The 17,472-nt window shown below is 37.5% G+C and overlaps 1 protein-coding gene and 1 long non-coding RNA gene across 6 annotated transcripts in view; one reads left to right on the top strand and one right to left on the bottom strand.

Annotated features, from left to right (window-relative positions):
* The first annotated feature begins 445 nt into the window (after nucleotides 1-445).
* Nucleotides 446-1,413, top strand: LOC135090611 (uncharacterized). Its single transcript, XR_010262061.1, has 2 exons — nucleotides 446-975; nucleotides 1,076-1,413. It is a non-coding gene; the product is annotated as an uncharacterized LOC135090611 (long non-coding RNA).
* Nucleotides 771-17,472, bottom strand: part of LOC135090584 (xyloside xylosyltransferase 1-like) — a 34,348-nt gene continuing 17,646 nt past the window's right edge. For 3 of the 5 annotated variants that reach the window (XR_010262049.1, XR_010262046.1, XR_010262048.1), the window contains exons 5-9: nucleotides 15,636-15,867; nucleotides 14,909-15,175; nucleotides 3,375-3,484; nucleotides 2,814-2,888; nucleotides 771-1,226 (exon numbers count right to left, since the gene is read on the bottom strand). Coding sequence is in view for 1 of the 5 variants with exons in the window: in XM_063987477.1 (XP_063843547.1) it covers nucleotides 14,910-15,175; nucleotides 15,636-15,867 (498 nt within the window). In the remaining 4 variants the exon portion in view is untranslated. Of the gene's footprint in view, nucleotides 1,227-2,813; nucleotides 2,889-3,374; nucleotides 3,485-9,943; nucleotides 15,176-15,635; nucleotides 15,868-17,472 lie in introns of those variants that run through there. The other 2 variants (XR_010262047.1, XM_063987477.1) reach the window with 2 other exon arrangements.

Genomic DNA, 17,472 nt, shown 5'->3' on the forward strand with positions numbered 1-17,472 from the left:
TCTGCAGCAGTGTGTGCCAGATGTGTGATGTGGGAGAGGATAAGACAGTGGAGAATGTGGTGCTGGAGTTTGTGAAGTATACCAGAGACAGGGATGAGATGATTCAAGTGGTGCTGAGGAACTGGGGAATGTCAGAGTGCAGAAGATATTAAGGGAATGATGGTGTTGCTGCTGGGATTGTGTGGGGAGGAGAATGAAAGGATGATTGAGGCCGTAAAAGAGTTCCTGGGGAAAATGTGGTGTGCTAGATGCAGGGATCAGTGGTGTGAAAAATGGTGTCTGTTTTCTGTTTGCCATTTTTCTTTTTTTCCCTACAGGAGTTACTGATACAAAGGCCTGGCTCAGGAGTAATCTTGTGCCACCTGTAGCATCAAAATCAAGATTAGTGCTTGGGACTCTCAGTAACACAACCTCATCACCTTAATTTTGATGGTGAGTGAGTTGTTCCTTTCTGTCATTCTGTAAGGTTTCCCTTAACTAGATCAGTGACATATGTAGAGAATACCTGCATGGTATAAACATTATTTTATTATGGGTTCTGTCACCAAGTTCATTCAATACATCCTTTCTGGATAAATAATTTCTGAGTTGGATATGTTGTGGAGTAGCCATCATGGCAGTGGGAGCATCTGTCATAAGCCACAAAGACATGGTGGATGGGTGTCCAGGAATGGGTTAACAATTTTACATTGATTGCCATGAGGAAGACAGTTTGTTTCTGAAGATTTCAGATTTTGAGCTGCATTCAGGAATGAATTAAGTTCAAGAACCAAGCTTCCACTGTATAATGTGTCCTCTGATCACCCCTGAACACATGAAGCTGTTGAGTCTATCTGATAAAAGATAACATGGAGATAAAATAAACGGATCATATTTAGATGCGATCCTCAGACAAGGGCCTTAAGACACTTGACTGGCCTACCTGACAGCCATTCCAGGATGACAACCTCTATCAATAACAAATGAAGGATTCTTGTAAATTGTTTTCCTTTGTATTTTGCTTCTAGGAATTCTGATAAATTTTGGCAGTTCCAGTATCCTATGATTTGCTCTATCCTTTATGCTTTCTTTACAGGTGCTGCTTGCTTCCAGGAGAGTTTCACCATCAACCTGTCTTGCTGCTAGTCCAACATCAATTCCAATGAAGAGGTTTACTGGGGTCTTGAGGAGCAGAAAAGACCACATTCTCATCTCATCTCTTTGCCTCTGGTCTTTTGTCTTTCTCTCTGGAAATGGGTGTGTAAGACTTAATGTTGGCTGGCTGGTGCTGGTACATGAGCTACACTGTGTTCAAAGTCCTCAAGACTCCTCAACTATGTTATTGATTGATTGATTTTTTTTTTAATCTGTTTCTCCAGAGAGTCCTTTAAGTTAACTTAACTTGCATTTGAATAAAAATACAGGACAAGACTACTTCACTATTTTCTTTCAACCCCTCCTACACACACACACAACTGATTGAAGACTGAAGCCCTGCTCTGGCCCTGGTCCCAGTGGTAAAGTTTGCTCCCTTCTTCCCTCCAAATTTGGAGCACAGCCTTGTTAGTTCCCTTTCTCCTCCTCTCCCCTATTCCCCCACTTTAATTTTTTCCCTTCCATCTCTCTATTTCTCTCCATTCTCTTCCTAACTCCTCCCTCCTATCTCTCTCAAGCATTGCATACAGTCAGCGACATGAGTGTCACATTGCACAAACTGGCAACTCGCCCTTCCTTGACAAAAAAAAAAAAAAAAAAAAAAAAAAAGTAATGAAAAAAAGGCAACCTATGAAAGAAAAAAAATCCTTGGTCTGGAGAAAAAAAAGGTGCCCTTTAAAAAAAAATTACAAAAAAAAAGGTGCCCTTTTTTTTACACAAAAAAGGTGCCCTTTTTTTGAAAGTAATAAAGTGCCTTTTTTTTCATGTTGCCTTTTTTGTTACATAAAAACATAAAAAAAGGCAACTTATGAGGGGCCTATGTTCTTTAGAATCTAGACTAATAGATTCAGGATTCAGTGTGAAGGGAAAGTTATCTTTTGTGACTGCTCCTTGCTTTGGCCAACAATACAGCTATGTTTATTTTAAACAAAGCATTCTACTGAGGTGATATGTGATGCCTGGAAAATATACAGGCAATGATTGCATAGTACAAATGTTAGTTTCACTAGAATGGTGAAATAAATTAAAAAAATACACTACATAACTATTGCGAGTAAAAAGACTAAGTGCATTGATGAAGAAATAGAGCAATGAGGAATGCGAGGATGTACATACCTCACCACAAACATGGTGGTGGGCTGCCCCAAAATGTTTGTTTTTTAATTGTGTTGCTGTTAGCTGAGGCTATACCTTTATCTGTCTCTTGATACCATGCAAGACATTCTGAGGCAGCCCACCACCACATTTGTGGTGAGGCACATCCTAGCATCCCTCTCTCCACTTCTTTACTAATGCACTCAGTCTTTCCACTTGCAATAGTCATGTGGTGTATTTTTCAATTTGTTTCACCATTCTAGTGAAGCTAACATTCATACTATGTAATCATGGCCTGTATATTTTCCAGGCATCACACATCATCTCAGTAGAACACTGTTTAAAACAAACACAGTCAAAGCAAGGAGCAGTCACAAAAGATAACCTTCCCTTATGTCAATGTCAAACACTAAATCCATTATTCAATGCTTTCAAAAATATATGCAGGACTAACAACCTAAGTTGCCAAGTTATTATCCTGGCAGATTTTTTCAGACTAAGGAGGACCAAGTTGCCAGTTTGTGCAATGTGACACTCACATTGGCAGAAGTTCTAATCCTGAGTATTGTTGACTGTATACTCACAAAGGGTGGCATGGAGGGTGATGCACTGCCACTGGAGAAGCTCAGTCTTCATATTCACTCCATTATTCCCACAACCTGCAATGTATAATGGTAAACAAAGTAAATTATGTTAATGATAGAGAAAGAGTAAATACTATATTCTTTGTACATTCCTCTGCACTTGACTTGCAGTACACAATGAGAACTAAATAAATTAAGCAGACGGTGATAAGACAGAGGAATATACGAGAAAAAAGAGAACAATGTTGCAGCATTCACATATAAAAAATTGTACCTGTCAGCTGGCCAGGGGCTTTATACATCAAAAACCCTGTTATCTCTTCACTAACCATATTATCTTCTCATTATTTATGCTTAATTTCTTTTTCACACTTTACTCCAATTATTTTATGCAATTGTTATTGACATGGTTGCTGCTCTGTTCTTAAAGCTGTCAAAAGTTTTCATTAAACTGTATATATACATACACTCAATCAATTCAGAGAACACACACACACACACACACACACACACACACACACACACACACACACACTAAAGCAATTAATTTTGTCAACTCACCAATCCCAAGCATGGAGACTGATTAACATCTACCCACCATAAGACTGGTGCTCCCTGCCTTGTCATCAGCACTGGTAAACCATTTCATTTAGCTTACCTCTCTGGCATACCTGTGGAGAGTTAGTCACTTAAATCGGTAGCTATATACAGTATGGACATTTAGGCAAAGAGTCACAAATGTATATATTAGGTAATCTGTCACTTCTATCTGTCTATATACAATCACAGTTAAGAATCACCTTCAGTGGAATAGCCATGACAGAAGAATCTATGTATTCCTGTCCTTGTATTCTCTCCTTGGATGTTCTAATCCTCACTCTTCTCATTCCATTTTCTTACATAATCCAGTACACCCATTTTATTTGTGGTCATCCACTTCCACTCACCACATCCATTACACTCATATACACTCTTCATTACCTCTTTTTTTTTGCCACTCCTATTTGGCCAAACCACCTTCAGGTGCTGTCTTTGATCCCTTCAATCACATTTTATTCTTTCACCTTAATTTGACATACCAGATGTGGTAAACATACTTTCATTACTTTCATCTCCCTCAGTGAAACACAATGCTTTATGCACTTCTTGATCTACATTGTGCTAGCAATGAGCAAGGCCACCCTTAAATATCTCATGGAATATGGAATATGGAATCTCAGTCATACTGGACTGCAATGATCTCTACTTTCACCATATTGACTCCAAAATGAACCAAGAAAACTTGGATCAAAATTTTCAAGATGAAGACAAGGAATAAGGATATCTCACCTTTCTAACCAGACACCTGATGAGCTTTATGCCTGTCAGCCAGATGGCACCAGGATAATCCTTCTCCTGTCTTGCTGTCCTGTACTGCATTTGTGCCAACCAATAAATATTCTAAACTTAGACAACAACAAAGTATTTAAGGACTTTCCGATGCATTCCACTTTCAACAATATTCAGCTTGTCAAACTTAAAATTTGTTTGCTAGACATATCTGATATTAGCTCTACCAGGAATTGAAGAAGAAAAAAAAAAAAAAAAACATGCACGCACGCACGCACGCACGCACACACACACACACACACAATATATATATATATATATATATATATATATATATATATATATATATATATATATATATATATATATATATATATATATATATATATATATAATGTAGATGCACAGATGTTGCACAATGACTTAACCTGCTCTCGTGCCCACGCTCTTGAATCTTCCGAGTTTTCCATCATCTGGCTACGACTACAGAGTCACTCTCATACTAAATTTATCTGTGCTGTATACCTCTCACCTAACTCCTCTGACTATAAGAAATTCTTTGACTACTTAACTTCCAAAGTGGAGCACATTCTGACCCTCTTCCCTTTTGCAGAGATCTCCATTCTTGGAGACTTCAATGTTCACCACCAGCTTTGGCTTTCCTCTCCCTTCACTGACCATCTTGGTGAACTAGCCTACAACTTTGCTATCCTCCATGACCTAGAGCAATTGGTGCAACACCCTACTTGTATTCCTGACCGTCTTGGAGATACACCCAACATCCTTGACCTTTTCCTGACCTCTAATCCTTCTGCTTATGCTGTCACCCTTTCTTCTCCGTTGGGCTCCTCCGATCACAATCTCATATCTTTATCTTGTCCTATCACTCCAATCCCTCCTCAGGATCCCCCTAAGCGAAGGTGCCTCTGGCGTTTTGCCTCTGCTAGTTGGGGGGACCTGAGGAGGTATTTTGCTGATTTTCCTTGGAATGACTACTGTTTCCGTGTCAGAGACCCGTCTTTGTGTGCTGAGGGCATAACAGAGGCATACATTCCTCACTCTTTTTCTCGTCCTAAACCTTCTAAACCTTGGTTTAACACAGCTTGTTCTCGTGCTATACATGATAGAGAGGTGGCCCACAAAAGGTACTTAAGCCTTCCATCACCAGAATCTCATGCACTTTATATTTCTGCCCAGAACCATGCCAAGTCTATTCTCCAACTAGCCAAAAACTCCTTCATTAACAGAAAATGTCAAAACCTTTCAAGATCTGACTCCCCTCATGATTTCTGGCATCTAGCCAAAAATATCTCCAATAACTTTGCTTCTTCTTCTTTCCCTCCTCTTTTTCAACCAGATGGCACCACTGCTATCACATCTATTTCTAAAGCTGAACTCTTTGCTCAAACCTTTGCTAAAAACTCTACCTTGGACGATTCTGGGCTTGTTCCTCCCTCTCCTCCACCCTCTGACTACTTCATGCCACCTATTAAAATTCTTCGCAATGATGTTTTCCATGCCCTCGCTGGCCTAAACCCTTGGAAGGCTTATGGACCTGATGGGGTCCCTCCTATTGTTCTCCAAAACTGTGCCTCAGTGCTTGCACCTTGCCTAGTCAAACTCTTTCAGCTCTGTCTGTCAACATCTACCTTTCCTTCTTGCTGGAAGTTTGCCTACATTCAACCTGTTCCTAAAAAGGGTGACCGTTTTAATCCCTCAAACTACCGTCCTATTGCTTTAATTTCCTGCCTATCTAAAGTTTTTGAATCTATCCTCAACAGGAAGATTCTTAAACATCTATCACTTCACAACCTTCTATCTGATCGCCAGTATGGGTTCCGTCAAGGCCGCTCTACTGGTGATCTTCTGGCTTTCCTTACTGAGTCTTGGTCATCCTCTTTTAGAGATTTTGGTGAAACTTTTGCTGTTGCCTTGGACATATCAAAAGCTTTTGATAGAGTCTGGCACAAAGCTTTGATTTCCAAACTACCCTCATACGGTTTCTATCCTTCTCTCTGTAACTTCATCTCAAGTTTCCTTTCTGACCGTTCTATTGCTGCTGTGGTAGACGGTCACTGTTCTTCTCCTAAATCTATTAACAGTGGTGTTCCTCAGGGTTCTGTCCTGTCACCCACTCTCTTCTTATTATTCATTAATGATCTTCTAAACCAAACTTCTTGTCCTATCCACTCCTACGCTGATGATACCACCCTGCACTTTTCCACGTCTTTTCATAGACGTCCAACCTTTCATGAGGTAAACATATCATGCAGGGAAGCCACAGAACGCCTGACTTCTGATCTTTCTAAAATTTCTGATTGGGGCAGAGCAAACTTGGTATTGTTCAGTGCCTCAAAAACTCAATTCCTCCATCTATCAACTCGACACAACCTTCCAGACAACTATCCCCTCTTCTTCAATGACACTCAACTGTCCCCCTCTTCTAGACTGAACATCCTTGGTCTGTCCTTTACTTATAATCTGAACTGGAAACTTCACATCTCATCTCTAGCTAAAACAGCTTCTATGAAGTTAGGTGTTCTGAGACGTCTCCGCCAATTTTTCTCACCCCCCCAGCTGCTAACTCTGTACAAGGGCCTTATTCGTCCATGTATGGAGTATGCTTCACATGTCTGGGGGGGTTCCACTCATACTGCTCTTCTAGACAGGGTGGAATCAAAAGGTTTTCGTCTCATCAACTCCTGTCCTCTAACTGACTGTCTTCAGCCTCTCTCTCACTGCCGCAATGTTGCATATCTAGCTGTCTTCTACCGCTATTTTCATGCTAACTGCTCTTCTGATCTTGCTAACTGCATGCCTCCCCTCCTTCCACGGCCTCGCTGCACAAGACTTTCTTCTTTCTCTCACCCCTATTCTGTCCACCTCTCTAACGCAATAGTTAACCAGTATTCTCAATCATTCATCCCTTTCTCTGGTAAACTCTGGAACTCCCTGCCTGCTTCTGTATTTCCACCTTCCTATGAATTGAATTCCTTCAAGAGGGAGGTTTCAAGACACTTATCCATCAATTTTTAACCACTGCTTTGACCCTTTTATGGGACTGGCATTTCAGTGGGCATTTTTTTATTAGTTTTTGTTGCCCTTGGCCAGTGCCCTTCCTACATATATAAAAAAAAAAAAAAAAAAAAAAAAAATCCTTTTATTGCTTACATTTTGGGATAATACAGTCCCATCTTTAGACCTGTTAAACTAAAAAGTTTATATATATATATATATATATATATATATATATATATATATATATATATATATATATATATATATATATATATATATATATATATATATATATATATATATATATATATTTTATTTTTTTATTTATTTATTTTTTTTTATGAAATTGCAACTCTTGAGGAGGAAGTGACTAACAAATACATGAGACAGGAGTGAATAAATATGTTCCATTATACAAACCTAAAGAAAGGGGAAAACAGGTGTTTCAGTGCAAGATGTGCAAGTGCAAAGATAAAAAAGAGGCAAAACATGGATAAGAATGAAAAAAAATTGAAACCAAAAAAATAAAGAAGACTTTAAGATAGCAAGAAATATGTGAAAATAAGAAGTGAGGAAGAGATAGTATATGAAAAGGATATAGTTAAAAAATGCAAGGATGAACTAAAAGTGTTCTACAAATTCATAAATGGAAAAAAAATAAACTAAAAGAAAACTAGAAAAATTGAAGGATGGAGATGAAACATATGAAGACCCAAAAGACAGCAGTGAATTGCTAAACAAAAAAAGTTTCAACAAGTTTTTCACAGAAGAATCAAAATATAAAGAACCAAAAGACAAGAAGATAAAAAAGAAAATGTGGGAAACTGTATTAATTAAAGATTATAAAATGATGGAGGAATTGGAAGAGAAAAAAGCAATAGGACCAGATGGAGTATCATGTTTCATTTAAAAAGACTGCAAGAGGCAATTAATTGAACCAGTGTATGACACAATTAAGTGCTCAATATCAACTGGAAGAGTGCCTAAGGAATGAAAGAGAGCATAGTGACAATTTATAAAAGTGGAAAGAAAGAAGAACCACTAAACTATAGGCCAGTATCAATGACCAGCATAGTATGTAAGATCTGTTAAAAAGTGATAAAGAAGCAGTGGATAGAATTTCTAGAAAATCATGATGTAATATAAAAAAAAAAACAGTATGGCTTTAGGCAAAAGTGATGTGTAATAAATTTGATGAGCTTTTATTCGAGTGACTGATATAACACAGAAGAGGATGGATGGGTAGACTGTGTGCACTTAGATCTGAAAAAAGTTTTCAATAAAGTTCTCCATAGTGGGCTATTGTGGAAACTAGAAAATACAGGACGATTAAAAAAAAAAAACAAAAAAAAAAAATGGATGAGTTTCTTAAGGGGAAGAGAAATGAGAATGGTGGTAAGAGATGTAAAATCAAAATGGAGAAAAGTAGATAGTGGAGTACCACAAGGTTCAGTGCTAGCACCAATACTTTTCCTGATCTACATAAATGATATGCCTGAAGGAATAAGGAGTTACACGAGTTTGTTTGCAGATGATGCAAAATTACAAAGACATATAAGAAACAACAAAGACTGCAAAATTCTACAAGAGGATTTATATAAAATCTGAGACTGGAGAAATGGGAGATGGAGTTTAATGTGAAAAAATGTCATGTAATGGAAATGGGAAAAAGTGAAAAGGGACCAAAATGGGCATATAAAATGGGAAATTAAAAAAATAATAAAAGTACAAGAAAAGAAAGATCTGGGTGATAATACAGGATAGTCAACTGTTGGAGAAACATGTAAAGATATTCAGAGATACACATAGAATGGTGAGAAATATCGGAACAGCATTCTACTACATGGATAAAGATACGATAAGAAAGATAATTACCACTATGATTAGACTTGAGTTGGAATATGCTGAATCAGTGTGGTCTCCCCACAAGAAGAAACATGTAAAAAAACTAGAAAGGATACAAAGGATGGCAATGAAAATGGTTCTAGAAATAGAATTAAGATATGAAGACAGGTTAAAGGAAATTAATCTGCCAACACTGGAACAAGGAAGGGAAATACCAATTTATAAAATGTGGAATACAGAAGAAATATATAATGAGAAACTGCTGCTAAGAGAAGTAGGAAATACCAGTTACACACAAGGACACAGCAAAAAAAAAATAAAAAAAGGAAGATGCTTGAGTAACAAAGAAATATAGTTTCCCAAAGAGAGATATAGAAGTTTGGAATAAGTTCTGTGGGGAGGTAGTATCAGCAATGAGTGTGCACAACTTTACAGAAAAACTGGTCAAGTGTAGATATGGAAATTGAACCACATGAGCATAGCTCAGGCCCTGTAAATTTCAAAAAGGTAAATACAACTAGGTAAATACACACCCTATCTTGCTGTGATGGGCTCCTAGGAGAAGATAGGATATACATTCATGTGTTGGTGTCACCAGAGGTAAGGTGGTCCTCACAGTAAGACCAGGTTAGTCACTTCCTTCCTTTCCTCAAGAGTTGTAATTTCATAAAAAACCTTGTTTAGTTTGATGGGTCTGAAGATGGGACTGTATTATATGAAAATGTAACAAATAAAGGGATGCAGCAACATCTGTGCATCTATATTTTTCATATATATATATATATATATATATATATATATATATATATATATATATATATATATATATATATATATATATATATATATATATATATATATATATATATATATATATATATAGTAACATCTAAGAAATGCTATACTTTGTAAACATTTTGTTTAGTAACATACAAGACTTCTTTTTATCATTTCTTTATTTATGATTATTTTCACCTTTTTTTTTTGAGCAGTGCTTATAACAGGTTGTGATGAAAATTCACTCTTGTCATTCATCTACTGTATACATGAATCCAAACTACTGATAATGGCTTCAAAAACTAGTGAGAATTTCTAGAACAATAATTGCAAATTCTTGTGTAACTTAAAATGTGCAGTGCCTTACTTCAATGGACAGACCAAGTGAAGATTTTAACAAGTAGAGTATCATCTTCCTTTCCTTCTTAACAGGATATATCTGGATTCTGTTCTTTCAGTCATGCATTCTCAAACTATCATAGTGGCATCAACTGAATGAAGAATGAGCCACTACAGGTTATTTTAGTAGTACTATGCATGCTGCCATATTAGAGCTCCAAACATACATCATTCCTGCTCACACTTGATATACATGGCATCATTTGCTGGGAAATGAGTACAGTAAGTAGTAATGGCAAATGAAAAATAAGTGCATAAATTTCATTAGAGTGGTGCTCATGACCCAAGCAGCAGCACCTTGCTTGGAATGTATGGATGAATGGACGGAGTTGATGAGTCTGCTGTTGGGATAATCACAAGATGTTCAAAGGACTGAATAATGTAAAGTATGAAAAATTCTGTCATACACACACACACACACACACACACACACACACACACACACACACACAGCTGTCAGCTTATGTCTCCCTGTGTTGTTTGAAGGCTTAGTGGTGTTTGTGATGGTTTGAACACCACCCAGTTTGTGATGGTTTGAACACCACCCAGTCTCCCTTGCCTGTCTTTTCATGTCTAAAGAGAAACTGGATAAATATGGTTATGAAGACAGGACAAAATGAACTTTAGCTCATGCCCTGTACAATACAACTAGGTAAACACACACACACACACACACACACACACACACACACACACACACACACACACACACACAAGTAGCTATATGTTTTGACTAATCAAGCAAATACTTAAATGAACTTCATAAATGACAACTATATCTTAAATAAATAACATCAATATTCACCAATATGAGATTGTTGAACACCACAATCAAAGAGAGAGAGAGAGAGAGAGAGAGAGAGAGAGAGAGAGAGAGAGAGAGAGAGAGAGAGAGAGAGAGAGAGAGAGAGAGAGAGAGAGAGAGAGAGAGAGAGAGAGAGAGAGAGAGAGAGAGAGAGAGAGAGAGAGATATGGCTGGTATAATGATCAAATTGAACATTTCTCAATAAAAAGAAAAAAAATTAGATAGTTGATTTAAATGTCTTACTGCATTTAGTCAAGGTCACCTAAAACCAAAGATACTTTCAGAACAATTCTATGGAAGTGTGGAACCCCAAAGGGTGTTCATAAATCTATTTGTTCGTAAAGCAGGACCATTTTCCCCAAACGAGTTCATGTGCAATGGATTAATCCATTCTTGAACCCCAGATGACTGTTTACTCAAACCTTTACAACAAAAGTTTATCCATAATTTCATATACAAAAACAAAGAAAATCATTGAATCCTACACAAAACCATAAATATAACAAATAGATAAAATATACATAAATAAAAATTTTACTTCTCTTTACTGGTGAAAAGGAAAGTTGATGGCAAAAGTGGAAGATGAAGAGGAAGGGAGAGTGAGAGATATTATTGTTTGGGGGGGGAGTTCCCTTTGATAAAAAAAAAAATTCAGGCAACCATATCAAATGCTGATTTTGCTATACATTGTACTGAACTGCATAGGAAGATGCAGGACAAAAAATTCCATTTTCATGTTTGGGTGTTTTCTTCCATCGCTTTTATCATGATTTCTAACCATCTTACTTTTCACATTGCTGCCATTATTGCTATTCTTTAGCTCCATGATGTTTTTTAATAAAAATTCATAAAACAGCAAAACAATGAAATTCAAGGAAAGGCATGTCTTATCTCGGAGCCCAGAGACCATACAGCTGCTGACTTGCCTGTGTGGGAATGGAGACTGACTGAAAACCACAACAATTTTTGTATGAAAAAATTTCACCAGGAACTGATTTCTTTGACATGAGAGGTATTCAGCAACCAAGGTTCCACTGTATACTAGAAGGAATTTGTTACCTCGGTAGTGTTATGTTTTTCCTCTCCTCATTCTCCTCACCTTAGATTCAAGTCATAAATACATTACATATTCATGCTGGAGGTGGACTTACCACCTTATGCTCCTTAAACATATTAAATACACATTACCCTTTTTTTGGCTCTTTTGTTATCACATTTCTACTGCAGCTCATAACCCTTACAAAACAGCTAAAAAATAGTTACCACATTCAAGAAAGAGTATAAATGCCAATAAAGCACAACTGTACTTTGACAGAAAAATGAGGGAATGACAAGCTTCAAGTGGCATCTCCATCTCTTGAATACCACCACACTCTGCTACTGTCTGGCTCACCACCACCTCGCCCAACTCTCATCACCATGACTTTGGCTCCTGATGCTCCAGCATCACCACCACTATCATCACAACCTTCCATTTCAATTTCAGTAAAAGTAAGCCCATCTCTTCCAATATTAAGAAAATAAAATAGACTGACTTCTACATAAAGAAGCATCTACAAGACTACTGGTTGCATTTCTTAAAGATACATAACTAATTAAAGTGAAACTGAGAGATAAACAGAGTAAAAGTTGAACTCTACTTTGATTCTCCCTTCAATAAAAATTTAGCTTATGCTCTTGATATTGAAAAACTATAAGAGCACCATTTCAAATAATAATAATAATAATAATAATAATAATAATAATAATAATAATAATAATAATAATAATAATAATAATAATAATAATAATAAAAGTGTATTAAAAAAATATATATATAGAACACCATTTCAAGTATACAAATGTCTGTGTACATTCAACAATTTTTGACAGCAAAAAAACAAATGCTTGGCATATAAAGCATAGAAAGGCAGAAGAAAATCATAAACTAGGATCACTCTGCTGCCAATGGCATCTTCCCAGCAAGAAAAATAGTCCCATTCCTCTGATGTCCTTCTTCCACTATGAACTCTCCCCAACCAACTTTTACTCAGTATGTCAAATTTGGTCCCTCATGATATTGTAGGGCAAAATATTGTCTGGCAATGATAAGGATCTACATGTTGGTGTGTTGGTGGCTGTGAAATGGGTAAATGAAGTTGTAAATGTGATGAGGATGAATAACACAATCATGATTTTCTTGATGGCTCTATATAGATGAAAGTAAGATAACAATGGTATCAGAATTTTTTTTTCCCATAACCTTGCAGGAGTCAAGACCTACTTTTGAGATGATCATATGAACAATTGAAAGTTTAGAAGAAAGAGGAATTTAAACTTTTGGTAATGAACTTAATAACCATAGCCCTGCTATGTAAGAGCACACACAGAGAACAGTTATGCCTCAAAGAAGTACAGAGTGAATACTAGAGATTGCTAAGGCTATATGAGTATTGGTGTGTAGTACAATATTTAAGAAAAGACTGAGTCACTTAATACCTACCAGCCAGGGGCAGCCTGACTCATTACTTTTTGTAATTGCTCAGATTGTGAATTAGGTAGTATATGTGAAATATTAAATGTATTTAAATGACATATGATCATATAAAGTGATTTGGCAGTGGAGTAATTCATCTGATGCTATGGTGAGAGAGAAGAAGGGATTGAAGATGGAATTAGAAGTATGACAGAGTATTTATATGGAAGCACAACAGAATATTTAGAAGGCAATGTATAAAGCTAGAAAATACATTTAAACTCATTGAGCAAAATAGACTGAGCTAGAAGATACACCTAAATTCACACATCGAAGACTGAGTCTCAGAAACTAAGCTGAGGAAATTATGGGATAAAGAAGGAAAAAAATAAAATGTGGTTTTCATTTTGACTAAGATGAAGTGAAAATGTGATATTGTACATGAGAAATGTGTGAGTTACAAGAAAAAGGTGGTAATTAGCAATGTATATTTTAATGGTGTATAAAAATAAAATAAAAATAGATCAAAATAAAAATCTCACATAAGGGCAATGACATTGTTACTTTATTGTAATTGCTATGCACAGTTTGCATGAAGTGTATATCAAATGTGGGTGCACAAGAGATGGAGTGAGTCTAAAACTGTGTGGCAGAATGTAGGAGGTGGATAAGACAGACAAGCTCTAACAGACTCCCCTGAATAAAAAGTCTTTCAGTGTACAGAAAGATTATTTTACTTGGGAAATGTGATTTGTGTATGGGTAGTGTGTGTTTGTGTAGAGACATGCAGGAAGTTCTGCAAATCACATCACTAACAGGGACTCTCTCTTTGATCCATGTGTGGACTGTACAAAGAAAAGTGTCTTTGGTAGTGAAATATGGTCAGTGAAATACAATATTCACACCCTTCATGCATAGTGCAGCACAGCAAAACAGACCACAGATCACAGACACTAATTTGAGAGAGGGAATAGGAACTAGACTGGAATGGTCTGGACATGTTGAGAGAATAGTGAAGAGCAAACACATGAAAAGAATTAGATATGAATATAAATAGCACTTCTTAAAGGTAAACCTCCCAAAATTTAGGATGACAAGGTTCATAAGCACTTCAGAGCCATGTTTGTGCAGAAAGGCTGCTGAAGATTATGCAGCTGAAGAGCCATCAGTGAGTGAACAGGCCAGGCACGATGAGCCTTTCAAAATGAAGATGATGATAATATGATGATGATAATGAAAATAATGACAATGATAATGAAGATGATGATGAAGCCTGTACAATGACCTTACATCACATCCCTAAGGCTGATCCCACATTCATGCTCATGGAATCCACACAACCCTGTGTCCTGCCATATGAAGCTCATGTAAGTAATCCTGTTACTGCCACACACCATACATAATACCTGTGCAGGAGTTATCTCAACTGCCTTATGCATCCCAGCCCCACCACCACCACCATCTGACCTCACAAATCATCAGGAATCGGGGTCTTGCAGTTGCCGTGGATGATCTTGAGCTCTTCTGGACAGTTGAAGTACAAGTCAAACACAGCCTGGTAACCATGCCCCCGCCACCAGTCACACAGCTGCCTGTTCCAGCCACAGGGGAGGGAGTAGAAGAGCTCCGGGTGGTCGAGGGCAATTAGGGTGTACAGGTCCTGGTCTCCCAAGTGGCCCTGGAAGCTGTAGTGCTGTGTTCGCTCCACCAACTTGGGTCTCTTCTGATAGCTCTCTGTGTGACCAGGGAACAAAGAAAGAGGAAGAATACTTGAGAGCCACAGTTATTCCACAGATGCCTTCACTAACATGTATACTTAAAAAAAAAAGTTACATTGAAATTATATAACAGGTTACTCAGAATTCTAAATTTTTGACACTTAAAAGATCTTTAAGTTTTGACATAATTTATTCATATTTTCATAACAATACAATGCAGAAGCAATGTTAATAATACTCACAAAGGTGGGTAGGTAACCAAGGCATACACTCCTTCACTCACAATCATACACACAGACATTATCATTCTATATATCTATTTCTCTGAAGCCTTACTCTCTCTACGAGCATCTTCCAAGGGATGGGACACAGCAGAAGAGCCTCCATCTCTCCCTATCCAAGGATCCAAAACATGTACTTATGCACTCTGTAAATTTAGCTTCCACTGTTAAAGAACAATTATTACAAGCACTCACTTATTATTTGTGATTCCCTCAGTTTATTGATGTCAATGAGCACCACACCACTGTTGAAGCCAGTAAAGCCACCCTCTGATGGGGGACTGCCAAGGGTGGTGTTGGGGTGGCTACGGCGGTAGACTGAGAGCAGGTGGCGGTACACTGGAGACTGCTCTTGTGCCATGCCCATCACGTTACCTGGTGTGAATCTCTCAAAGTGGGAGTGAAGCTCTGCCACGTCACCCTTTACCTAAGGAGGATATACGATAGATATGATGAGGTACATTTTTTTTTATGTAAGAGAGCACCATCCATGGCAAAAAATAAATATATAAATAAATAAATAAAAAAGAAAAAGAAAAAAGAAAATTTTTTAAAACATGGGAAATTAGGTACAAATTAAAATGGGAAAAAACTTTTAGAGATAAGGCAGGATGAGAGAGGTGAAGTGAGGTGTGAGGGTGTGGGACAAGAGGAGTGAAGATGTGTCTAGAAAAAAGAGAGAGAGAGAGAGAGAGAGAGAGAGAGAGAGAGAGAGAGAGAGAGAGAGAGAGAGAGAGAGAGAGAGAGAGAGAGAGAGAGAGAGAGAGAGAGAGAGAGAGAGAGAGAGAGAGAGAGAGAGAGAGAGAGAGAGAGAGAGAGAGAGAGAGAGAGAGAGAGAGAGAGAGAGAGAGAGAGAGGGGGGGGGGGGGGGGGGATAAGTGTGAGTATGTTGGAGGGTCAAATCATGCTGAAATAGGAGAGGTGAGGTCAAGGCAAGTTGATGAGGGAGTGGAGAGGATGGAAGGGGCCAAAATGTGTGGATTAGGTGAAGTGAAGGTAAATGAGTTGTATAAATATTTCGTAGATAAATTGCATACAGTCAGTTTACAAATATCCCATATAGAGCAATAAGATCAGAGAAAAATGATCCTAAATGGATGACTGCTAGGTTAAAACATTATATAGGACAGAAGAGAAGTATATATATAAGAGACAGTATATATAAGAGACAGGTGAACAAGTTTTATGGTCACAGTATAATGAATCAGTTAGAACAGTCAGGAGGTTAACAAGCTAAGGGCAATTATGAATTAAAGGTAGCCAGTCAGGGGAAGATGGACCCCCAAGGGATTTTATCAGGTATACGGGACGAAGAATAAGGATACTACAGGTCTCTTAAAGGCAGCAGATAGAGAGCTGGTTAGTTCTGGGGAGATTAGTAAAATTCTGAATGAGTATTTTTAACTGTCTTCACTCAGGAAAACATGCAGGATATGCCAAATAGTGAACAGATGTTTAGAGCAGATGAGAATGAGAAGCTGACAGATATTTCCATAACTAAGGAGATAATGAAACAGGAGACAGATAGGCTAAAAAAGTTCAAGACACCAGGACCAGATGAAATATATCCCAGAGTACTTAAGGAATGCAAAGAGGTTATTAGTGAGCCGTTAGTTTCTGTCTTTAGGAAATCCCTTAAGTCAGGTGACGTACCAATAATGTGGAGGCAGGCTAATGTAGTACCCATCTTTAAGAAAGGAGATAAAACTTTAGCATCTAATTATAAACCTGTGAGCTTAACTTCAGTTGTGGTAAAATATTGGAGTCAATAATAGTGAGGAACATTAGAGAGTATTTAGACAAACATAACTAGATAAATCAGTCACAGCATGGCTTCACGAAGGGGAAGTCTTGCCTGACGAACTTGTTAAGTTTTTACAGTAAAGTGTACGAGGCAGTAGATAATGGTAATAGTTATGACATCTTATATCTGGACTTTAGTAGAGCATTTGACAAGGCTCCTGAGAAAAGTTAGGCCACACGGGATAGATGGGAAGGTGTTAGGCTGGATAAGGTCATGGCTAAGCAACAG

Source organism: Scylla paramamosain, chromosome 3 (assembly GCF_035594125.1).
Source record: "Scylla paramamosain isolate STU-SP2022 chromosome 3, ASM3559412v1, whole genome shotgun sequence".
NCBI lineage: Eukaryota > Metazoa > Arthropoda > Malacostraca > Decapoda > Portunidae > Scylla > Scylla paramamosain.